The sequence below is a fragment of the Euleptes europaea genome, chromosome 19 (assembly GCF_029931775.1).
Source record: "Euleptes europaea isolate rEulEur1 chromosome 19, rEulEur1.hap1, whole genome shotgun sequence".
Lineage (NCBI taxonomy): Eukaryota > Metazoa > Chordata > Lepidosauria > Squamata > Sphaerodactylidae > Euleptes > Euleptes europaea.
Window position 1 is genome coordinate 13,303,459 of NC_079330.1, and position 24,942 is coordinate 13,328,400.

The window sequence follows — 24,942 nt, forward strand, 5'->3', positions numbered from 1 at the left end:
ATTGAAATTAGCCGACAAGCAAGGAAAGTGGCAGTTTTTAATTTCTGTTAAGAGAAGCCTGTCTCCGAACGAGGAGATGGATCCTTTCTCCAGAGGCCTCGGTGAGAGCCTCACTTAACCAGGCTATTTTATTCTGTTTCAGCTGCTAATAGGCAGAAGGCCCGGGCTCGCATGCTGGGTCTGAAAACAAAAAGCTGGAGGAGGATTTTAAGCCCGAGGAATGGAGACACTTATTAGAGAAGTGATGCAAACGTTTTAAGGCATGGAGGGCTTCTGTTTCGGCAGGAGAGCAGCTACTTTGCATGCAGAAGGACCTGAGTTCATTGAGCATCTCCAACTGAAAGGATCTCAGTTGGCAGGCTTAGGAAAGGCACTTCTCTACCAGGTCCTGAGACTTTGGGGAGCTGCTGCTAGGGAGAGGAGGCCAGCGTCTAGGTTACCAACATCCAGATACTAGCTGGAGATCTCCTGCTATTACAACTGTTCTCCAACCGATAGGAGATCAGTTCACCTGGAGAAAATGGCTGCTTTGGTCATTGGACTCTATGGCATTGAAGACCCTCCCCTCCCAAACCCTGCCCTCCTCAGGCTCCACCCCCAAAACCTCCCACCAGTGGTGAAGAAGGACCTGGCAACCCTACCAGCATCGTGTAGTAATCTGGAGAGCTGAGTTTGATTCCCCACTCCTCCACATGAGTGGTGGAGGCTAATCTGGTGAACTGGATTTGCTTTCCCGCTCTTACCCATGAAGCCAGCTGGGTGACCTTGGGTTAGTCACTGCTCTCTTAGAGCTCTCTCAACTCCACATACCTCACAGGGTGTCTGTTGTGGGGAGGGGGAGTTGATTGTAGGTCGGTTTGAGTCTTCCTTAAGTGGTGGAGAAAGTCAGCATATAAAAACTTCTTCTTTTTCTTCTAGCGAGAGGTGATAGCCATCCAACCATCCCGGTTCTCCAGATCAGAGTCCACTGCTCCAAACCACCACTCGTAACCACTACACCACGCTGGCTCTCTGGTTACCCAAAGCTGGATGCAGTGGAGAGCACGTCAACCTTCCCGATTTGTGAGCAGTCCCCAGGTGTGATGCCCATGAAGGCTTTTCACCGAGAAAGGCTTTGCCATCTTTTGCTTGTTTACAATCCTCGGTCTCTGCATGTTCCGAGAAGGTCGAGAGGACCCTTCTGGGCCCGCCAACGGATTTCTGAATGCCCACCCCCCTCCTTCCCTGAGATGAGCACCAAGATTGGAGGACGATTTAATTCTTTCATTACTGGAATCCAATTTTCCTCCTGACGGGAACGAAATGGAGAGAGGATAATAAGCGGCGGGTGCAGCCGCGATCTGTGCTTAGTGTCATTAATGGGACAACTTCATTAAGAGGCTGCATTTGCAATGAAAGGGGAGGGAGAAGGGGGGAACTGCTCCTTACCGACGGCAGCCTGGAAGCGCAGTGGAGCAAATGGCTGCAAAGGGGGCTGACATTTGCAGAAACGGTGACTCGCCTCGACTTGTCTCTCTAACCTGCCCTGAGCAAGCGAGGATAGGCTGGTTTCGGAACCAGCCCCATCCCAAGGGCTTGGAACAATTATCCTGTCTTATCCGTAGCCATGACAAGCCTGCTTGACTTTAAAATATATATATATTATTCCCCTTCTGCGAGGCACACTGGGTTCCGCAAGTCTCCAGGAGAAAAGCACTCTAAGGGTGGAAGAAGCTGGAAGGTTACATGTTTGTGTTGTATTGCACATTGTGCCAGAGCTGTGGCACTCCCTGTGCATATGCTAGGGCCAGAGTTCTATGGTGCATGCAGTCTTTCTATGAAACTAGGAAGAGCCAAACTAGATAAACCCATAAATTGATGACAGTCCCAAAGCTGCAGTGGAAGCTTGGTGCAGTGGTTGAGAGCAGAAGACTAATCTGGAGAACTGGGTTTGATTCCCCTCTCCTACACATGAAGCCACCTGGGTGACCTTGGGCTAGTCACAGTTCTCTCCGAACTCTCTCAGCCCCACCTACCTCACAAGGTGTCTGTTGTGGGGAGAGGAAGGGAAGGAGATTGTAAGCTGGTTTGATTCTCCTTAAAAGGTAGAGAAAATCAGCATCTAAAAACCGACCTTCTTCTTCTGTAGCACCTTAAAACCAACAAGATGTCCAGGGTGTATGCTTTCAAGAGTCGAAGCTCCCTTTGCCAGATACTTATTTAGATTTAGAACATCTACTGCTTTACCTGAGCCAGTGGAAAAGGAGAAATAGAATTGTGTATCACTAGTGTTCTGATGATGCCAAATCTCTAAACGATCTCTCCCACTGGAGATACCACCTTGGTGAACCTCAGTACACAAGGCTAAGCGATAGAAACCTTTCTCCATCCCCTTCTTGTGCTGACGGACCAGATGCAAATGGAACCAGTGGAGAAGAGTGTCCAGAAGGGAGAGGCTATGGCTTAGTGCTTGGCCTGCAGAAGGTCCCAGGTTCAATCCCCGGCATTTCCAGTTAAAGGGACCAGGCATGTAGGTGATGTGAAAGACCTCTGCCTGAGACCCTGGAGTCCCTGGAGTCTGAGTAGACAATCCTGACTTTGATGGACCAAGGGTCTGATGCAGTATAAGGCAGTTTCTTGTGTTCATGTGTGAAACCACCACCGATGGGATCAACTGTCGTTCCAAGAGAACTCCAGGCCCAACCTTGAGGTTGGCAATCCTATCTCTGTCCAAGTAATTTCAAAGCGGAATCCTGTTATTTCAAAAGCCTGGAATGAAATCTCAATGTCTGTGTAAATAATTCAGTCATCTCATTACTTTGCCATTTTTTGCACCCTCGATCTAGCTTCTCGGTGGTGGCAGGGCTGAAAAGTTCCATCAGATTTCAATGTGATTCTCCCCCCCACAAAACCCTTTATTTAGCTGTTGCCTGATTGTATTTGTTAATTGAATGCTCTCTATGTGCATTCCTGAGCAGGGGAACTTCGCAATACTACTTTGATGGATGCTTTTATTCAAGAAAAGCGGGAAACAAGACTTTAAACAAAAATTACCAAGCCAGGATCAGTACCTGGGACTGGGCTTAGTTAGACTGCAAAGGTTAACCCCTGTGGAATAGGAAAAGGGTATTTAATTTTAGAGACACCTTCATTTTTTTAATCCCTTGCCTTCAGTAGGTGCTTGATAGATTAAAGATAGATTTGATAGATTTCATGTGATGTGGATGGTCAGGGGAAGATTGAAAGGATGGCTAGGGGGATGTGAAGCACCATGGGTCTCCAATGGGAGGGGTCCTCTGCTTGTAGCACTGTGGCAGCTTGCCAGAGGAGAGAGCTGTTGTCCCACTCTCTGCCGCTATACAGCGCCATCACCGTGGATGGCCAGAGAGAGTACTGCAGCTTCCATTTTAGCAGTCACTCAACAGCACAAAAGAGCTAAAGGATTACTCTGTGGGTGTTAAGTGCCATCAAGTCACCTCCGACTCATGGCGACCCTCTGTATTGATGTCCTTCAGAACGTCCTCTTGTTAACAGCCTTGCTCAGGTCCTGCTAACCGTGGGCCATGCCTTCCTTTATATAGTCCATCCATCACAGGTTGGGTCTTCCTAGCATTATTGTCTTTTCCAGGTCACTACTTGATCCTATAAAGCTCTTGTCACTGTCCTGGCTCCTCACTCAGGGAAAGTGGCTGCTCTCTGAGACAAAACTGCTTGTAATGCTGGGATCCCCTGCTTAGAACTCTAAAGGTGTAACATGGCACCAAAAAGCCACCATGGGGGGGGGGCTATGTAGATAAGTGTCATAATGGTGGGTAACAAGGGATTAATTCTTCCTCTCTGCACCATTTCCACAATTGAAAATTGCCCCGTGTTGAAATCTTGTGTCTGTCTTTTTTTTAATTTCAGGGTTAAAGCAACTCAGGGTTAAAGCAACCCAGGTGGAGCTGACAACCGGGTTGGGAAATACCTGGAGATTTTTGGGGCGGCGTCTGAGGAGGGCGGGGTTTGGGGAGGGGAGGCACTTCAATGCCATGGAGTCCAATTGCCAGTGTGGCCATTTTCTCCAGGGGAAACGATCTCTATAGGCTGGAGGTCAGTTGTAATAGCAGGAGATCTCCAGCTAGCACCTGGAGGATGGCAACCCTAAGTGGAGGGAAGAAGAAGAAGAGTTGGTTTTTATATGCTGACTTTCTCTACCACTTAAGGAAGAATCAAACTGGCTTACAATCACCTTCCCTTCCCCTCCCCGCAACAGACACCCTGTGAGGTAGGTGGGGTTGAGAGAGTGTGACTAGCTCAAGGTCACCCAACTAGCTTCATGTGTAGGAGTGGGGAAACAAATCCAGTTCGCCAGATTAGCCTCCGCCGCTCATGTGGAGGAGTGGGGAATCAAACCTGGTTCTCCAAATCAGACTCCACCGCTCCAAACCACCGCTCTTAACCACTACTCCAGGCTGGCTCTCAGCTGGATTTCCAGTCAGGGGAAAGTGCAGCAGTGGAAGAGTTAACCCTCGATTCCCAGCCTGTTTGGGGGCTCTGTGGTTGGTTTTTAGGGCAAACTAACACGGCTGGAATTCCAATCACAGGACTCCAGTATTGGGTAAGTTTTGTCCTCAGCGTGCCGCTGGCTTGCTTATTTCTAGGCTCCCTGACTGTTTGGGACCAGCTCGCCTCCAGACCATCACCTCTGCCAGCTTTAATCTCACAGCGCTGGAGTCCTGGCGCACGTTCCTCTCCGAGGCCGAGCCATCTGACAACGCCACCCACTTTATGGCTTGTGGCACGCTTCGCCGGTGTGTGACATGAGCTACACGGAGCCGTAATGTGACAGCCTTAATTAGATTTAAAAATAAAATAAAATACACATGCCAATTAATGGGCGGCAAATCCCGGCTGCGGGATTTATGGCCGACCCAGAGTGGCGAATCTTGCCGGCTGGAAAAAGCAGCAAATGAACGTTCCCGCACACTGGGTTTTATGGGAGTGTTTTCTATTCGGAGCTGCGGCGAGGAGGCAGATGAAGCGATACCAACCTTTCACTCAAGGGTGATGCAGATTTAAGGCCAGGCTTTAAAACCCATTAGGAGCTCCACGGATATAGCGAGGCAAGCAAGCTATGCTCTGGTGGGGTCAGGGGCCCAGGAAATTATCAGAAAATGGATCCACTGATAGTTGCTGCGGAATTCGAGAAGCATAAGTATAGGGGAACATAGAGCAGTGATCCTCAACATGGTGTCCAAGGATGCTATGGCACTCACCCACGTGTTTCCGGGCATCCAATAAGGGTGGGGTTTGGGGAGGGACTTCAATGCCATAGAGCCCAATTGCCAAAGTGGCCATTTTCTCCAGGTAAACTGATCTCTATCAGCTGGAGATCAGTTGTAATAGCAGGAGCTCTCCAGCTACTACCTGGAGGTTCACAACCCTATCCCACGTGGAGACATCATCTGGGGCTTATCCTTAATGGAGATGCCAGGAATCAAACCTGGGACCTTCCGAATGCCAAGCAGATGCTCTACTACTCAGCCACGGCCTCTGCCACTCTTGTGATCTACCTTCAGTGGTGTCTGGCTCGGGGGACTCAAGGATTCACCTCCAGCTCGTTGATAATCCTTAACAAAAAAAAGTTTTGAGAAAAATGTAATAAAAATTATTCTGCTACTCTACTTTAATAACCCAAGCAAGGAGGGCTGCCGCATATGGTGGACAGGCTAATAATTTTGACAAAATATCAGCTGTCACTTTCAATCAGTCTCCGGGAGCTCAGCACATGCATTAATGAGAGCTGCTAATTTGTCCAGCTAATCCACCATAAAGACGGGGGAATGCTATTTGCGCTCGATGATTAATCTTTGGCATTTGCTGCCAGCTCCTTCGCCGGGTAGGAAAGCGGAGAGCACCGATCTGACTTAGAAGAGCCAGGGAGGTGTGGCGGTCAGAGTCACTGTCGAGGACCGGTGAGATCTCATTTGTTTCTTTATTTAAAACATTTCTATCCCGCCTGACCTCCTCAGACTCGCCGACTGGCAATGCAACAGCCGGGTTGTAAGGATGCAAAATATGCCCGGTGAGATTAAAACTCATTAAAGTGGGATTTAAACAGATTAAAGTGCACAAATTTGAAGAGTCGGATCACGATGGGTAGCCGCGTTGGTCTGTCAACAGTGGTAGAAAAGAGCAAGAGTCCAGTAGCACCTGAAAGACTAACAAAATTTCTGGCAGGGTATGAGCTTTCGCGAGCCACACAGCTCACTTCTTCAGATACCCTGTGAGCTGTGGCTCACGAAAGCTTTTGTTAGAAATTTTGTTAGTCTTTACTAACACACACAACAGACACCTTGTGAAGGCGGCGGGGCTGAGAGAGTTCGGAGAGAAACGTGACTTCATGTGGAGGAGCAGGGAATCAAACCCGGTTCTCCAGATTAGAGTCTGCCGCTCTTAACCGCTACACTGCTGGTTCACTGCGGGGAGAGATCTTCCTTGAGCGCTGTTTTGAAGCTCAAAGATCAGGCCAGCCTCAGCCCTCGTTTTCAAGTTTGGGGGAAGGCGCACAAATGCACCAGGGGGCAGCATCGGAAGTGAAGCCTGTCGAAATGGTGCGCTTTATTAGTCCGATCTGAAAGGCGGCGCATGATCGACTGTGATAACGGCCATAGCCGGGGAGGAGCTGACTCATTACATGGCCATGTGAGTCCTTCCTAATGAAGACGTCGTGGCGGAATTGGTACGCGCAAGAGGGGCTGCGTTCCTGACAGGTGGCCACAGCACTGCAGCAAAATGAAGGAGATGGCTTAACTGAGAGACGTTGGCTGCATAACAACCATTAAGTGTCAGGAACCGTCACACCAAAACTCTTCAAAAGCAGTTCTTCCTTTTATCCCGGCACTTTCAATCTGGAACAGAAATTGGGGGGGATCGATGGTCTAAAGGTTTACTGCTTTGGGGGAAAATGTTCTCTTTTGAGCACACACACCCCCGGACAATGTTACAATTCTATTTAATCACCCAGTATATGTACGTAAGGTAAGGGTCCCCTGTGCAAGCACCGGGTCATTCCTGACCCATGGGGTGACATCACATCCCGACGTTTACTAGGCAGACTTGTGTTTACGGGGTGGTTTGCCAGTGCCTTCCCCAGTCGTCTTCACTTGACCCCCAGCAAGCTGGGGACTCATTTTACCGACCTCGGAAGGATGGAAGGCTGAGTCAGCCTTGAGCCGGCTACCTGAAACCGACTTCCGTCGGAATCGAACTCAGGTCGTGAGCAGAGCTTGGACTGCAGGACTGCAGCTGTCCACTCTGCGCCACGGGGCTCCTAAATCACCCAGTATGCCCTGGGATTAATTGGAACGAGTGGCAAAGAGTAACGGAAGATTGCTGGGAAACAAAAGCACATTACTGTCAGTCGCGTTGTCTTACGCTGATAAATCACGATGGGTAGCTGCATTAGCCTGTCTGTAGCAGTAGAAGAGCAAGAGTCCAGTAGCATCTTAAAGACGAACAAAATTCCTGGCAGGGTATGAGCTTTCTGAACAAGTGAGCTGTGGCTCACGAAAACTCATATCCTGCCAGAAATTTTGTTCATCTTTAAGGTGCTGCTGGACTCTTGCTCTTTTCTACTGCTGTTGTCTGATGCTGACTTCCATTTGGGACGAAAATGGCAGGGTGTTTACCAAATTGCACCCTGGCTGGTACTTCACATGCCATATAGGGCGCAGACAGTAAACAGCAGTGGAAGAGATTTCCCGTTTCTTGCTTCACACATGGGCTGTACCCCTACAGAGCCAGCGTGGTTAAGAGCGGTGCTTTGGAGCGGTAGAGTCTGATCTGGAGAACCGGGTTTGATTCCCCACTCCTCCACCTGAGCGGCGGAGGCTAATCTGGTGAACTGGATTCGTTTCCCCAATCCTCCACATGAAGCCAGCTGGGTGACCTTGGGCTAGTCACAGCTCTCTTAGAGCTCCCTCAGCCCCACCTACCTCACAGGGTGTCTGTGGTGGGGAGGGGGAGGGAAGGCGATTGTAAGCTGGTTTGATTCTTAAGTGGTAGAGAAAGTCGGCGTATAAAAACCAACTCTTCTTCATTCTCTACACTTGAGGATCAGCAAGGGAATGTGTGAACTGCGCCCAGGAAAACGGCATCACAAGCTCAAGTCGCCACTGAGGGCTTCAGATGAAAGGCACAAGCAGAAAGTCTGTTTTCCTCGGTAGGTGCTAATTAGGATGGCAAACAGAAGCAAGCAAGGGTCTTTCCCTTCTGACAATGTTTCCTTTATCTTATGTTATCTCAGACCTTCCAAATCTTGCATTTGCATATATCGGTTAATTAACCGGTTGGAGAGCGGGAGCCAGCAGCGGCTTTCCGGGGTCTCACACTGAAGGTGTTTCACATCACCCACTGCTTGGTCCTTTGAAAGCAGAAATGCATGCCCTGAATCCTTTGAATGCAGAAATGCATGCCCTGAATCCTTTGAATGCAGAAATGCATGCCAGCAGATGCTCTACCACGGAGCCACAGCACCCTTGCTGTCTTCGGCTTCCATGACCCTCACTGACCACAACCTTTCCCCCTCAAAGATGTACAGCTATATATATATATATATATTTGCCATCAAGTGACAGCTGATTTGTGGTGACTTCATAGGGAAGTGGCTCTCAACCTTTTTTTGCTCCATCCCCCTCTTTCACCATTCGAGATCCAGTGTGGTGTAGTGGTTAAGAGCAGTGGTTTGGAGCAGTGGAGTCTGATCTGGAGAACGGGGTTTGATTCCCCTCTCCTCCACATGAGCGGCGGAGGCTAACCTGGTGAACTGGATTTGTTTCCCCACTCCTCCACACAAAGCCAGCTGGGTGACCTTGGGCAAGTCACAGCTCTCTCAGCCTCACCTACCTCACAGGGTGTCTGTTGTGGGGAGGGGAAGGGAAGGTGGTTGTGAGCCGGTTTGATTCTCCCTTAAGTGGCAGAGAAAGCCAGCAGATAAAAACCAACTCTTCTTCTTCTTCTTCTTCTTCAGAATATAATTCCCCCCTTGCCAAGATAGTCTAACTCAAAAAAACAAACCACAGTTTTACAGATTGTACATAATCGACAGGACATCACACTTTGCTGAATAGTGGTCCCAATTCCCACCCTGGAACCCTAAAATTCCCTCCGGGGGGGATTCCCCCTTGTTGAGAACCCATGTCATAGGGCTTTCAAGGCAAGAGACCTTCAGAGGCGGTTTGCCACTGCCTGCCTCCATGTCACGCCCCTGGTATTCTTGGAGGTCTCCCATCCAAATACTTGCCAGGGTTGAGGCTGAGTCTGTGTGACTGGCCCAAGGTCACCCCTCAAGTTTCCATGGCACAAGTGGGAATTCGAACCTGGGTTTCCCAGGTCCTGGTCTAACACATTAACAAGATTAAGTTAATTCATGCCATCGTTTTCCCTATTACTATGTATGGGTGGGAAAGCTGGACATTGAAGAAAGCTGATAGGAAGAAAGTAGATTCCTTTGAAATGTGGTGTTGGAGGAGAGTGTTATGGATACCGTGGACTGCCAAAAAAACAAATCAGTGGGTTATAGATCAAATCAGGCCTGAACTGACCCTAGAAGCTAAAATGACTAAACTGAGGCTGTCGTATTTTGGGCACATCAAGAGACGACAAGAGTCACTGGAAAAGACAGTCATGCTAGGAAAAATTGAGGGCCGCAGGAAAAGAGGAAGACCCAACAAGAGATGGATGGACTCAATAAAGGAAGCCATGGCCCTCAGTTTGCAAGACCTGAGCAAGGCTGTCAAAGATAGGACATTTTGGAGGACATTGATTCACAGGGTCACCCTGAGTTGGAAGCAACTTGATGGCACTTAACACACCCAGTCTAACACCTTAACCACCGCACCACGCTGGCTGTCATAGGGCTATATATGATAATCCATCTCCGCCCCATCAACTGATCGTATGTCTATCAAAATTAGATGGCTCATAAGAAAAGTACTGTAATTAGGAAAAAGACATTTCATAATTTTGCATCTAATGGGAGAGACATTTGCTGGAAGAATTTGTACGATAACAGTTCTGCTCGGTGAGCTCGCAAGGCAAGAAAGTTAATTCTTTGGGGAGTTTTTTGAAGTCATAAAAGTGACAGTCAATGGGTTAGAACTGCTTTCACCATCAGTCTCTTTCCAAGAAGTGCTTGAAAACTGAACACACTTTCCAGTATTTTTTTAAAAAAGCTTTTATTGAGGTCCTTAGAAAAACTTCTTCTTTCGCTTTTTGAAATTGCATTAAACTCGAGTGGGTTTGCAATTAGGTTGTCTAGGGACATTAGGTAATTGAAGTTTCCTGAACTACTGGATCCAGTTTTGCTGAGGAAGCATCTTCTCTGCAAAGGGAGAAAGGGAGAGGCTAGCATTAAAGCAGCACGGAGATCCTGAAATCTCAGAGGGCGGCACGATGCGGCTGACACATATGTGACCCCCTCATGCTGCCCATCTTTGAGTCTCTTGGAACGGGGCTTGCAGCACCCAGCCGTTCAGCTCAGCATTTGTAGACTAAGCGAGATGGTTTGTTGCTTTGATTTGAGCAGTCGTGGCTCACTGGCAGAGCATCTGCTCTGCACGCAGAAGGTCCCAGGTTCAATTCCTGGCGACTCCAGTTGAAAAAGATCAGGTAGGGGGTGATGCGAAAGACCTCTGGCTGAGAACCTGGAGCACCTCTGCCAGTCAGAGTTGACCATACTGACTTTGATGGACTAGGATCTGATTCAGTATAAGGCAGCTCCATGTGTCCATGTATTCCTGGGATCTGGACATGAACAGAAAAGTTGTTTTTTATATGCCGGTTTTCTCAACCTTTAAGGAGTCACATTTTTATTCCTCTGTTCCCCCAAGAAGAAAAAGGGGTGGTTCTTATAACCCAATTTTCTCTAATTTTAAGGAGTCTCAAAACGGCTTTCAATCGCCTTCCCCTCCCCTTCCTACAATAGACACCTTGTGAGGTAGGTGGGGCTGAGAGAGTTCGGAGAGAACTGTGACTGTCCCAAGGTCACCCAGCAGGCTTCATGTGTAGGAGTGGTGAAACCAACCCGGTTCACCAGATTAGAGTCTGCCGCTCGTGTGGAGGAGCAGGGAATCAAACCCAGCTCTCCAGATTAGAGTCTGCCGCTCATGTGGAGGAGCAGGGAATCAAACCCGGTTCTCCAGATTAGAGTCCGCCGCTCTTAACCACTACACCACGCTGGCTCACTGCACTTCAGGGCGGTCACCAGTGGTCCATACACCAAACAAGGGTGAATGTGGGATAAGCATTAGTACGAGTTGCCATTTGCTTCTGAAGACCCATTGTGGCCTCAAAGATTAGCATCAGGCGTAAGTGGATTTGGTCCAGGAGCCCCACAGAAGGATCACTCACGGGTTCCTTTCACTCTTCTCCAAGATCATAACTGCTGTTCTTGTTTTTTTTAAAAAAAAACCTGGAAGGTGTAAACACACATAGACTTAAGGTGATCCTAGCATTGCCGTTTTGTCAGTGACCTTCAGATGACTGGGTTTTAATCCTCCAATTCCACAATTTGGTTTGGTACACAGCTATGATTTAATACTGTGGGGGAGAGGGAACCTAAAGCTTTTTAGCTGATTTTTCCCCTGAATGTCTGTTCCAACTTTCGTTTCCCTTTCCCCCCGCTCCTCTTTGCATGAATTAAATAAGTGGCAATTAACTAACGAAGGCTTGGTCATTATCCAGGCGGTCGGCTTCTTTGCTGCTTGTACCAGGGGCCGTTGAGATGGAAATTCTGTCCGTGGTCTGTTTCGGGACGATTAGCCAATCTGGTCTTTAAGACGCTCCGACCTCTGGGGCCCTTTTATTCAGTCTTCGAATCTCTATTCGGGACTCGGTTTTCATTCCATTGACCAAGTGCCTCTTACAGACACAGAGACCACCCGTAATCCACCTTGGCTGGATTCGTTCGCATTCAGGAGCCAGAACACTCCCTTGAGAAGACAGCTTCAAAACCAGGGCCCTGCAACTGGATCGGATTCAGACTTACTTTCCTATCGAGCCATTTATTAATAATCAACACACTTTTAAAGTCCAATCTTCCTCCAACGAGCTCAGAGAAGCGTTTTGAGTCTCTTGCTTAGCGGGAGTCGCTTTGGAAGATGGTTGCTTGAAAAGCAGGGTAGAATTAGAATCAATAAAATAACCAGGCAGCCACGGTTGCAAAGGGAGAATGCCTGTCTATGGTTCTGGGAGCCGATTCAAACAATCTATGTTTCTTTCAAAAAAATAATAGAGCGCAAAATGTGCCTTCAGTGTACTCCAGAAAAGCACTGTAGTCCTGGAATCAAATATTTTAGACGGATGAGGAATGCGTTGGTTTCTACAAGTAGCAGTAACTCTGCCTAGTTTCCACCCTATTTCCTTTCGCTCCAGATAACCAGCCTGCCTACCTACGAAAACATGCTCCCCCCACCCTCTCCCGTTGAATAGCACTCCCCCCTCCTTCTCCCCCCATCCCAAATTGTATCTTCCGTTCAGCAGCAAAGACTTGGAACCCCCAAGTGGCTCTTCTTTTATTTTCCTTTTTAAAAAACCAACAAACCCGTGCGGGAGAGGGGGAAAAAAGTAATAACGCCACAAAACCCGCCAAATCTGCAAACCAGCTCAAACGGTGTTAAAGGTCTGAAAGCCCACAGCACCCTTCCCCCGAACGAGTGACATGTCGTAGCGAGAGAAATGAATTTTCGATCCAAAGCTGGGGAGAGAACAGATAGGACTCGGGCCACACCGCTGGAGGTCGGGCTGACGTTCGAGGAATCCGTTTGGGCAATCAATCAGATGGGCTTGGCAGGGGCTTGATTGGATGCGGGCAAAGAACTCAGAAGGAAGGGGCCATGTGTCCCTCCGGTGCCTAGGGGGAGGAGGAGGCCCCTCTCCTTTGCTCTCTGCCGACTTGTGAACAGGGGATGCTTCAGGGGCACGCGGCCTATTGGAAGCAGGGAATCGTAAAAGGAACTGTGCTATGCCTCTCGGGGAGTTTGATGGATCACTGGAGAGCAGAAGAGCAGCCAAGCCAAGCCTGTCTGCATACCCTCCCTGTTACTGATAGGTGACCTTCACGCAGAAGGTCTCTTCGTTCTTGTCTTCACGGTCGTTGATATAAATCAGAATTTCCTCCTCACCGGCACTCCGGCTGGGGGCGAACCGCAGGCCGATGGTGTAGGTCTCCCCTCTGCCAATCTGCAGGGACAAAAGAGGAGAGCAAGGCAGTGGTTTGGGGCAATTCATACATGTCCTCCCATTAGGGTTGCCAACCCACAGGTACTAGCTGGAGATCTCCTGCTATTACAACTGATCTCCAGCTGACAGAGATCAGTTCCCCTGGAGAAAATGGCCGCTTTGGCAAGTGGACTCTACGGCATTGAAGTCCCTCCCCAAACCCCGCCCTCCTCAGGCTCCACCCCAAAAACCTCCCACTGGTGGCAAAATGGGACCTGGCAATCCTACTTCCCATGGCTCTGCAGCTTGGTGAACAACCACAACATGGGAACAGCCTTGGTTGCCAACAGGTGCGAACTGGCCATTGAACTTAACAGGGGAATTTCCCGGTGGGCCGCTGCCCTAGAGGGCTACCAGCAGTCTGATGCAAGCTGGCCCAACAACTCTACCAGCACCTTGGAGGCCATTTGCCTTAGACCCTTTAGCAGCAATGGTAACCCCACATATGCTCATTTTAATTTCCCAGTCCACCCCTGGTTGCCATGTACCACAACACCATCCTGCCAAAGTGGAACATTTTGGAGAATCATAGAATCATAGAGCTGGAAAGGACAACCAGGGTCATCTAGTCCAACCCTCTGCACAATGCAGGAAACTCACAACTGCCTCCCCACCCCACCCCCGTGACCCCTACTCCATGCCCCAAAGATGGCAACAAAAACGCTCCAGGATCCCTGCCCAATCTGGCCTGGAGGAAAATTGCTTCCTGACCCCAAAGTGGCGATCGGCATTACCCTGGGCATGTAAGGGTCCTGAGACCCAAACACTGACGCAACCCTTCCTGCCCTTCCTCTCATGATCTGCATGTGTGTGTCCCAAGAATCGGGCAAGACTTAAAAGTGCTGGTCTTTTGTTGGCACACGCTCAGGATAGCTTTGAGGTGACGGGAGGTGACGTGACAGTTCGTTCTTTGCAGTTTGGCCTGTGATAGCCGTTTTACCGGATTCATCATTTCATGTCATAAACAATTAAAAGATGGCAAAAGCGCCCCTTATAGTTAATCGCCCCTTATAAGACTACTTGGAGTGTAAAGAGCCCACACGGAGGGGACGTCGCCCCTCAATATACAGACACCCACTGCCCCTGTACATAAAGATCACTTGAAGTGCCAGCCCTACAAGGGTGCTTCTGCCATAAAGGAATTCTTGGACCTACTCCATACTTTCCCTCCCAAGTTATAAATTCTTCCGTCAGCGGAGGATGCTACCTCAAAGGAATCTTCTTTGAACTGCAAGAGGTCTGGCCGGTTGGTGTGCAGAAAATACATCCTCCGGGTCGGGTAGGGGTTGGTATACGTGATCCTCTTGTTCGAACCTTTGCCTCCACCAGGGGGGAGCACGATTTCAAAAGCCTGCAGATAAAGGGGAGAGGGGAATGAGCCAAACAAGCATTTGCACTGGTTCCCAAAAAGGCGGTGACTCCCTCTGAGCTAGTGTCTTCACATTCTCATTTTATTTTATTTATACCCCACCCTTTCCCAATCGAGGCAGGCTCAGGGTGACTTCCAACCGTCAATACATACATACAACACAGAATAAATTAAAACATAGGATTAAAACGCAGAATTAAAAACATTTCACACATCAGTTAAAAGATGGCAATCTAATTTCAACTGACTACTAATACTAATGTTTTCCTGATAGTGAGGTAGTCCATGGTGGTCATTAAGTAGAGGACCATTAATAATCTGGATAACAGTCCTCAGGGTGTGGAGACAGAAGAATCCGGGAAAAGTTAAGGAACCAGCAAAGGGGGGGGAGGAAAGGGGGAGGGAAAAGAGGAAGGGGGAAGGGAAGGAGAAAAGAAAAGGGGAAGGGGGACGCCAACTGATCTAACAAATCATTCCTGCCTTAATCGTATGCAGATAACAGTCATACAGATAACCATCAACTCTGCTAGGAGTACAACTGTCTTCAGCATATCAGATGCTGAATGCATGAAATGAATCTGCTTTATACTGAATCGGCCCTTTGGTCCATCAAGGTCGGTCTTCTCTACTCTTACTGGCAGCTGCTGTCCAGGTTCTCAGGTCGAAGTCTTTCCCATCACTTGCTACCTGATCCTTGTAATTAGAGAGGCCAGGGATTGAACCTGGGACCTTCTCCGTGCAAAGCAAAGCCTCTACCACTGAGCCACATCCCCTCCCTAGCAGACCATTGACCCATCAAGGTCAATATTGTCTATCTAGATGGGCAGAGGCTTCTCCAGGGTCTTTCCCATCACCTACCACCTAATCCTTTTAACTAGAGATGCTGGGGATTGAACCTGGGACCTTCTGCATGCCAAGCAGTCGCTCTATCCCTGAGCTACAGCCCTTCCTGCCCAGACAGCTTAAAATCTGTTTGGCAAACAAGACTGATTTACCCAGCAATCCATAACAGTGAGGTTGTGGAGAGAGAGGTGAGTGGGAAAAATCAATGGGGCACAGCCATGCTGGTGGGTCTTCAGAAAGGACCACAGGAAGCAGCAGTCGCTGTGGGCCTGGAGGGCGCATGCTCCCACTTGATGTCTTTGAGTGGCTGGAAAATATCAGAGCCAGAGCCCCAGCTGGGCAGACCAGGAAAGGCTCCTGGAATGTATATAACCTCCAGCCAAGGCAGAGGCTTCCTCCTGGCTGCCAAGCCGACTGCTTTGCTGTCACAAGAAATAGAAATGCTTTTGAGGAAGAAGAAGAAGAGTTGGTTTTTATATGCTGATTTCCTCTACCTTTTAAGGAGAGGCTTTTTGGGGAGGGGCCGTGGCTCAGTGGTAGAGCATCTGCTTGGCATGCAGAAGGTCCCAGGTTCAATCCCTGGCATCTCCAGTTAAAGGGCTACGCAAGGAAGTCATGTGAAAGACCCCTGCCTTGAGATCTTGGAGAGCAGCTGCCGGTCTGAGTAGACTTTGATGGACCAAGGGTCTGATTCAGTATAAGGCAGCTTCATGTGTTCATGAGAATCAAATCGTCTCACAATTCCCTTCCTCTCCCCACAACAGACACCCTGTGAGGTAGATGAGGCTGACCGAGCTCGAAGAGAACTGTGACTAGCCCAAGGTCACCCAGCTGGCCTCATGTGTAGGAGTGGGGAAACCACCAGATTACAGTCTGCCGCTCATGTGGAGAAGTGGGGGGATCAAACCCAGTTCTCCAGATTAGAGTTGACCGCTCCTAACCACTACACCACGCTGGGGAACTGAAGTGGGAGGGGCAGTCATCTTCACTCCTGCCCTTCTCTCAATGACACCCTTGACATGGGGCCTGGTGAAAGAACCGGTGCTTGGCCTACACAGGGTTTCTAGTTCTAAACTGGTAATGCCCAATCTTTCAGATTTTGGATGCTAGAGTGAAAAAGCCTGGTGACTCAGGATCTTTTCCTCGCCAGCCCTGGATCCCTTATCATGAACACATGAAGCTGCCTTATACTGAATCAGAACTTTGGTCCATCAAAGTCAGTATTGTCTACTCAGACCGGCAGCAGCTCTCCAGGGTCTCAGGCATGGATCTTTCACATCACCTACTTCCTTAGTCCCTTTAACTGGAGACTCCTCCAGGGTCTCAGGCAGAGGTCTTTCACATCACCTACTTCCTTAGTCCCTTTAACTGGAGATGCTGGGGAGTGAACCTGGGACTTTCTGCATGCCAAGCAGATGCTCAACCATTGAGCCACACCCCTCCCATCATCCTAAAGGTTCGGGAAAGAGTGGCCCAGCCAGACCCTGGGGAAAGGAAAAGGGCCACCACCAAAGTCAACTCAACTACCTTGGAGATGAGGGGCTGTCGGCAAGAGACGCACACCAGCCAGGACGAGACGAGTTGGTGGTACTCAACATCCACCAGGTTGAGGTAGATAAACTGGCTGCCGGGTCTCTGAGGCCTGATGCCAACGTGCAGATCCTGCACCCCATTGGCAGGGAGGATGAAGACGCCTTCTGGGTCTACCTGGCAGGGAGGAGAAAGAGACGAGGGAGTTTGGTTATCATATTTTTATTCTGGTTTTCATGCCACAAAATGGGGTTCCAAAAGCGGCTCGCGGGAACCCAAAATCCGAAACAAATGGCAGTCAAAATTTGATTTTCATCTGTGTGGACGGGTGCCCGCCTGCTTGGTGCTGTTGCTCAGTGGCATGGTTGGTGAAGACTTAAGCCCCTTTTCCCTGTATACCATGGTTCTAAACTGGGGCCCCGCACAACTGGTCCTCCGAGCATGAAACTCCAAGACCTCAATTGTCAACTGGACATGGGGATAAACCTGGAAAAAAAATGTAACATGTAGTTGAGTCCTGTGAGCCTTCAACTGGTATAGAATCATAGAGTTGGAAGGGGCCATACAGGCCATCTAGTCCAACCCCCTGCTTGACGCAGGATCAGTCTAGACCATCCCGACAAGTGTTCGTCCACTAGAATCATAGAGTTGGAAGGGGCCATACAGGCCATCTAGTCCAACCCCCTGCCCAATGCAGGATCAGCCTAGAGCATACCTGACAAGTGTTTGTCCAGCTACTGCTTAAAGTCTGCCAAGTGAGGGGGAGCTCACCGCCCCCCTAGGTAACCAATTCCACCACCAAACAACTCTTACTGTTAAAAATTTTTTCCTAATATTCCAAGGACCAAACCTGGGAACTTCCTGCATGTCAGGTATGAGGGCGACCACTCAGCTATGGCCTCATCTCGTGCGCACATTTCCTCGTACCCACAACAGGTCCTAAACCTGTAGCATATGAGGCACATATTCCATCTGTGTGCCACCACGTTCACAAGAGCATAGATCCTGCTCGGGCTGAAAAAGCGGACGACCAAGGAATTTAATTAGCTGACCAGTAAAGGGGAGCCGAGGTCAGGCCTCTGCCCTTCAAAGCTGACATTGTGAATATAAGAAAGGAGCCCAGGATACTCTCGTCAAGAGGAGAGACGGATAGGCGACGGAAGTCTGGCCGGTGTTTACTTGGAGCTCACACCGGTGACTTATCAGGTGTAGGAGCCTCCGGGAGGTTAATCCAAACTGTTACAGACGCCAGCGAGGCTTTTCTGAAAGGGACCTCCCTGGTATCCTATGATCAGGCCATGGGGGAGGCTAATCCGCTCTCCCTTCGGCTCCAGCTTTGGAATGTAAATGAGAGGATGATTTAAACGTGTACTGAAGTGAACGTGGGTCTGACATCTTTGGGGAGTTCCAGGCCTTGAGCAGCCAGGCCTAGCCTTGGGGGATCTGATCCAAACCTGCTTAACACTGCTGGACTCTAGTCACAGGTCAGACTCCTTGTGTCCTCCTTTAGCACCCCTGTGCGCTCCCGGACTCACGCCACTTGCTCTGGTCGTTACTGGTGGTGCATATGCAGAGGGCAAGGGCGGCAGTGAAGGTTAGTCCACTCCGCAGGGTTGAACGACATCTCCATCCTGAGCTGTCCACATAGTGACAACCTCTCCGCTTGCAAAGTATCACTGAACACACCGAGTCCCAAACCATGACACCCTGAAGCTGTGTCCAAAGTATAGGGTGGCCAACCTCCCAGGTACTGGCTGGAGATCTCCTGCTATTACAACTGATCTCCAGCCGATTGAGAACAGTACATCTGGAGAAAAATGGCAACTTTGGCAATTGGACTCTAGGGAAGTCCCTCCCCTCCCCAAACCCCGCCCTCCTCAGGCTCCGCCCCAAAACCCTCCCGCCAGTGGCGAAGAGGGACCTGGCAACCCTACCGAAGTATCGGCATTATCCAGTCATCTGTGGACTTCGTGTAGCTGGACTTTCCCGCTTCCCATTCTTGTTGCAGCCCACTGAGCCCCACGAAATTTTGTTCCAGGGAGAGTTAGAGGACCTCAGGAACAGAATAAGGGTCAAAGCGGGACAGGGGGTCTGCACCAGCAGGAGGGAATCAGCAGAAATTGCCACCCTCTTCGACAAGCAGAAATACCATTCCATCGGGAGGAACTGTGGGGCTAATCCGCTCCCGCTTCGGCTTCTCATGCCATGATTATTAATATTCCGTATTGAAGAGCTCTTCTTCGCCTGGCCCCGAAGGGCATGGATTACAAGATACCCATGTTTAAACATCGGAACCTAACAAGGTTAGAACGACGTTCAATGTGACAAACGGTCTCAAGCAAGGGAGCCCCACAGCTGAGCAGGAACTTGTTCCAGGCCTCCAGGCCTCAACCCCTCATCCCGACAGCACATGCACATTTTTTAGATATAGAGCTGGTAGAAGTTATGATCAACCGAGCTAACGAGACCTGTCAGTCATTCTGTTTGAGGGACTTGATCTCTGATTGAAGCTTTAGAACAGGGGTGTCAAACATAAGGCCTGTGGGAGATCTTATCCGGCGCGCGAGCCAGCCACCCCCTCCCCACATTCTCAAACTGGGCCAGCAAGGCATGGCCCGGCCCGAACAAGTGACATTTATGTCATATCCAGCCCTCATAACAATTGAGTTTGACACCCCTGTTTTAGAACTTCATTCATAAGCCACGCATTGAGTTATGTAAGGGATCTAGTTCCTTTGTCTTAGTCGCTCCTTTAAAGCCCCCCTTGGTGCATTTAAACAATGGGTTTCCCCCCCCCCTCCTAATTTATGAGAGGGTAATGGCATTTGTGTTTCTCTTATTATTCACATTTATAATTATGACTAAATGCATTCTAAAGAAATTATTAGTCTCTAGATAGCCTCGTTAATTCAGATGTCTTGCCCTCCGGGGGTTTCGGGCCACTGTTCCCTCCATAGGATGGCTTTTATCAAAAGACAATTACAGAGGAGGCTTTACTGCAGTAAATTGTCTGTAGTCCCTAACGGGCCTTAACGTCCTAGTGGACGGTTCCTCTCATAGGACCCGTCAATGAAATTTCGGAAGCAAATGTGCTAGCGGGTGGCAAATCACATTCTCCAGTCAAACTTCACCTATTGTTCCTTATAAATTAGAGCGGAGCGGAAAGCACCCACTGGTGCTTCAGAAATGTTTTCCGCCAGGGCGAAAAGAAAAAAAAACCACCCTCCTCTTCCCCCCCCCCCAGATAATTTTTCAACAGCGCCTATCAAAGCAACCATCAAAGCAACCATTTATACTGCCCTCTTTCTTGAGTACATTTGACCTGGGTGACAAATAATCACATCTAATTGGCTACACGGTGTAGTGATCATATTGTTCACTGAGCGATCCCTAATTGGCTGGATGACAGAAATGGTAAGGAAAAATGGGTCCAAAGAGGCAGCAGCTAGAGGAAATACCGAAGATGACTTTTTAAAAAAGTTCTCATAATCAGAAAATATTTCCAGCCCATCTTTAAGAGGAAGCCCCGTGGCGCAGAGTGGTAATCTGCAGTATTGCAGTCTGCTCACGACCTGAGTTCAATCCCAACAGAAGTAGGTTTCAGGTAGCCAGTTCAAGGGTGACTGAGTTCGATCCCGATGGAAGTTGGATTCAAGTAGCCGGCTCAAGGTTGACTGAGCCTTCCATCCTTCTGAGGCCGGTAAAATGAGTACCTGGCTAGCTGGGGGTAAAGTGTAGATGACTGGGGAAGGCAATGGCAAACCAACCTGTAAACATAGTCAGCCTAGTAAACATGGTGATGTGACGTCACCCCGTAGGTCAGTAATGACCCAGTGCTTGCACCTTTATCTTTACCTTTTACCATCTTTAAGACCGCATTTCTATGTATATGTTTGCTAATCTTGCTAATGAATATATCAAATGTCATCTTAGCCCCAACTGTATCTACCAATAGGTAAAAACTCGCCTCTGGTCCAGCAACCAAGTAGGAAAAGGTAAACGGGAAACAAGCCCGAGGTTTTGATCTTACCTTCAACTCCTGTGGCTGCGAGGAATACGCTTTCACCTTCCGAATGGCTTGAGTCCCTCTGAGCACCAGCGAGAGGCGGGTCAGCTGCCCCGTCATGCAGCCAACATCGACCCGCTGCAGCGAGTGGAGGTAGAACTGCCAGATCTGAGTTGGGACGGCCAGCCAGGGATCCCTGCAGCGATGGGCAGAACAACAAGCTGTCTTTCATATCCTTGTCAAAATGGCGGAAACTCAGGAACCCTTGCCAAAGCCAGAAGCTGGAAAGAATCTTGAACACATGAACACATGAAGCTGCCTTATACTGAATCAGACCCTTACTCTATCTTAGTCTAAGCCTATGCTAGTTTGCGCAGGAGAAAGTCTTGCTAAGCTCAATAAGACTTGCTCCAAAGTAAATGTACATATGTTTGCAAGTTGCTGTCCCAGGGCTGGAGTGATTTCTGACTTACGTGTAGATCGCCACAAAGAATCTCTTGATCTGTGGGCTCGGTCCTCCAGCGACTTTTAGGAAAATGTCCTGTGGTTCGCCTGGCCCCTGAGTGGGAATGTTAAGACAAGATTGCAACATCTGGCTAGCTTTTTTTAGCCAGGATTTCACAAAACCCTAGTACCTGAAACACATTTCCCCCCTCAATTAAAACTGAAGCCACAGTTCACTCCTGTACCTGGAAAAAGTTACTTTCCGTAGACGAGAGAGTCAGGACTGCCCAGCAACACTGGAATCCACCCGCTGTACCACCAGGGTTGCCAGCTGCCAGGCAGCAATCAGTCCACCCCTGTACAACCAGGGTTGCCAGTTGCCATTCCCCAGCTGCTGCACCCAGTTGTCTGCCATTAATCAATGCAGTAGTGGGAAGAAAAGGGGTAGAAAAACAGTGTCGTTATTGTTGTGACATCCTTTCCAAGCAAAACCCCTGGAGTGACACCACACACACTCACCCTGTTTGCTCTAGGAATTCCACCAATCCCTACGGCCTTTACCAAAGAGATTTATGGGATTCCCAGAGCAGCACGGGTGTGCATGACATCACTTTCAGGCTTTTCTGTGGAATTGACATCACATTGTCAGGGACACTATTTTCCAGGGCTCTGCCCCTAGAAAGCTCCTGGGGTTGCTGGCAAAGGCCAACCCTAGCTACTACATCCGTTCTTGGCATGCCTCTAGACTACATGTTGCTGTAGATTCTGGGTACTTTCTGAGATGGATGTTTACATTCGTACACAGCCTTAATGAGTCAGAAACTGTTGCACCATAGCTAACATTTCACTGTTGCACTGCAGAAGAGCAGCAGCATGGTGCAGTGGTTAAGAGCAGTGGTTCGGAGCAGTGATCTGGAAAACCGGGTTTGATTCCCCACTCCTCCACATGAACGGCGGAGGCTAATCTGGTGAACTGTATTTGTTTCCCCACTCCTCCACACGAAGCCAGCTGGGTGACCTTGGGCAAGTCACAGCTCTGTGAGAGCTCTCTCAGCCCCACCTACCTCACAGAGTGTCTGTTGTGGGGAGGGAAAAGAAGGTGATTGTAAGCCGGTTTGAGTCTCCCTTAAGTGGTAGAGGAAGTTGGCATATAAAAACCAACTCTTCTCTTAACACATGATAACACATGAAGCTGCCTTATACTGAATCAGACCCTTGGTCCATCAAAGTCAGTACTGTCTACTCAGACCGGCAGTGGCTCTCCAGGGTCTTGGGTAAAGGTTTTTCACATCACCTACTTGCCTAGTCCCTTTAACTGGAGATGCCAGGGATTGAACCTGGGACCTTCTGCATGCCAAGCAGATGCTCTACCACTGAGCCACGGCCCCTCCCCTCTTCTTCTTCTTTCTGGAAGCTCAGTGGCTATCGTTCTTAATCTCAGTTCTACAAATTCCAGAATACCCAGTTTCTAAACCACTAAGCTAAGCAACCCACAGTTAAGCCAAGTAGGCTCTCCGCCCTCTCTGTGACAGCCCCTCACTGCCTAGGACTTCTGCTTTCCGCAGAGCAGCCCAACAAGCCTTGGGGACAGACCTTGAGGATTGCCAGCTGGGCAGTGGCAACAAGCGCCCTGCCCTCTGCCTTCGCCAGCCCCATCAGCCGCAACCCTCCCCAAGGACATTCAATGTCACTTTGGGCCCACGGTACCATTTTCTTGGTTTCGCAGATGACGTTGGGATCGCTGCAGCGCACGTACATCTCTGGTTCTCCGCCTGGCACTCCAGCGGGGGCTCCTGACGAGGACAAGAGGGACACGTGAGACCCCCACGAGGCCCACAGGAGCTGCTCGTATCAAAACCAGCGCCGAAGCTGGTATGGAGGCATGGACCCACGCTGCTCCAGTTATGCCGACAGCAATGCCTTACTTTGGAATGGCTTGCGTTTAACACATCACTGCTCATTGTGACCTCGCTCAGTCGGGAAAGGTACTCATGAAAACACATGCAAGGGCTACCTGGAAATGTATGCCAGGGAGGCAGGCGGATGGACTTTTTCAGGAAGGTGAGCTCTGGGTGGTAGAAGCGGAAGGTCTGGTCTATCACATGGGGCTGGAATTCCACGTCAACACTGAGGACGGCAATGGGCTTGCTGCTGCCGTGGGCTGTGAAGGAGACCTGTAAATATATAAAAAACCCACCTCTATACGGATACCCTGGGCCGCCAGAAAAACAAATCAGTGGGTTCTAGATCAAATCAAGCCTGAACTGACCCTAGAAGCTAAAATGATTAAACTGAGGCTGTCGTACTTTGGACACATTATGAGAAGACAAGAATCACTGGAAAAGACAATCATGCAAGGAAAAGTTGAGGGCAGCAGGGAAAGAGGAAGACCCAACAAGAGATGGATTGACTCAAGAAAGGAAGCCATAACCCTCAATTTGCAAGACCTGAGCAAGGCTGTTAAGGAGTGGACATTTTGGAGGACATTGATTCATAGGGTTGCCATGAGTCGAAAGTAACTTGACGGCACTTAACACCCACACTAAATATGCATGCAAAATTTAAAAGATGTACAATAACGTTCTTTTTCACATTTACATTCTTCAAAGTGGTACAATAACATACCATCTCTGAAGAATGTAAATGCAATCGCTGTCAAGATTAATTACTATTTCCGTGATGAGAAGTTTACAACGGGCACGTCGAGGACGTTTTAGAACGGGATGGTATATTTGCTAGAAGACCATCTGTGCTGATGTGAATCGTGTGCCATTGGATGTTTTTGTGAAGTCGACTACCACCTTGTTCTACAGCAAGTTTGCTTGAGGAATATATCACAAGTGTTGGAAGCTGATTATTGCCTTTCCTTTATCCCTTAGAAGCTCCTTGATCCATTGATCTTGAGCAGCGTAAATCTAATGTTTGAGGGATATAAGGACTGAAATAATTCTCGCCACTGACAATGTAGGCTTGGGATCCCTGTCACTTAATAAAAAAGGCATTATGCCAGAGACAGAGGCATTCGATTTGTATGTTAAAAGGGGAGAGACATAACGTGATCAAAGTTCCTCATAGAAGCGTCATTCCAAGAGGGCATGAGCTAATGAATCAATAGAGCCAGGAGAGCAAGGACAGGTCCTGTCTGGGTATGGTATATTCAAAATTCTGCCTTGCATAACCATTGAGGGGTTGGCATTCAGTCTGGCTAAACAGAAGGCTCTAGAAATATGAGGAGTTGCCAAATAATAAGTATAAGCGGGCAAACCACGTGGTGGTGGTATTGCGAAAAACTGGGATGAACAAATGCGGCGAGCACGAAAAGTAGTGCTGTTATAATCAAGCTCTTTAATGTGCTTTTTAATTGTGGTGAAAGCTTCCGTTTTCCCAAGATCTAATAACATATCCTGCAAGAAGCTCAACAACAACAATTTCTCGTCTAAGATTTTTTGCCATGAGGATTTAAAAGGGTTGCACTTCAGAGAAGCTAGGAGCCCCTGAGTGCTAAAAT

At 48.9% G+C, this 24,942-nt stretch overlaps 1 protein-coding gene across 1 annotated transcript in view; it reads right to left on the bottom strand.

The window, feature by feature from the left end:
• Nucleotides 1-13,000: 13,000 nt before the first annotated feature.
• Nucleotides 13,001-24,942, bottom strand: part of NPHP4 (nephrocystin 4) — a 101,107-nt gene continuing 89,165 nt past the window's right edge. Inside the window, exons 23-29 of the mRNA XM_056865143.1 lie at nucleotides 23,449-23,608; nucleotides 23,142-23,227; nucleotides 21,464-21,549; nucleotides 21,015-21,186; nucleotides 16,982-17,161; nucleotides 14,450-14,593; nucleotides 13,001-13,203 (exon numbers count right to left, since the gene is read on the bottom strand). Coding sequence (XP_056721121.1) covers nucleotides 13,063-13,203; nucleotides 14,450-14,593; nucleotides 16,982-17,161; nucleotides 21,015-21,186; nucleotides 21,464-21,549; nucleotides 23,142-23,227; nucleotides 23,449-23,608 — 969 coding nt within the window. The 3' untranslated portion in view covers nucleotides 13,001-13,062. The remainder of the gene's footprint in view (nucleotides 13,204-14,449; nucleotides 14,594-16,981; nucleotides 17,162-21,014; nucleotides 21,187-21,463; nucleotides 21,550-23,141; nucleotides 23,228-23,448; nucleotides 23,609-24,942) is intronic.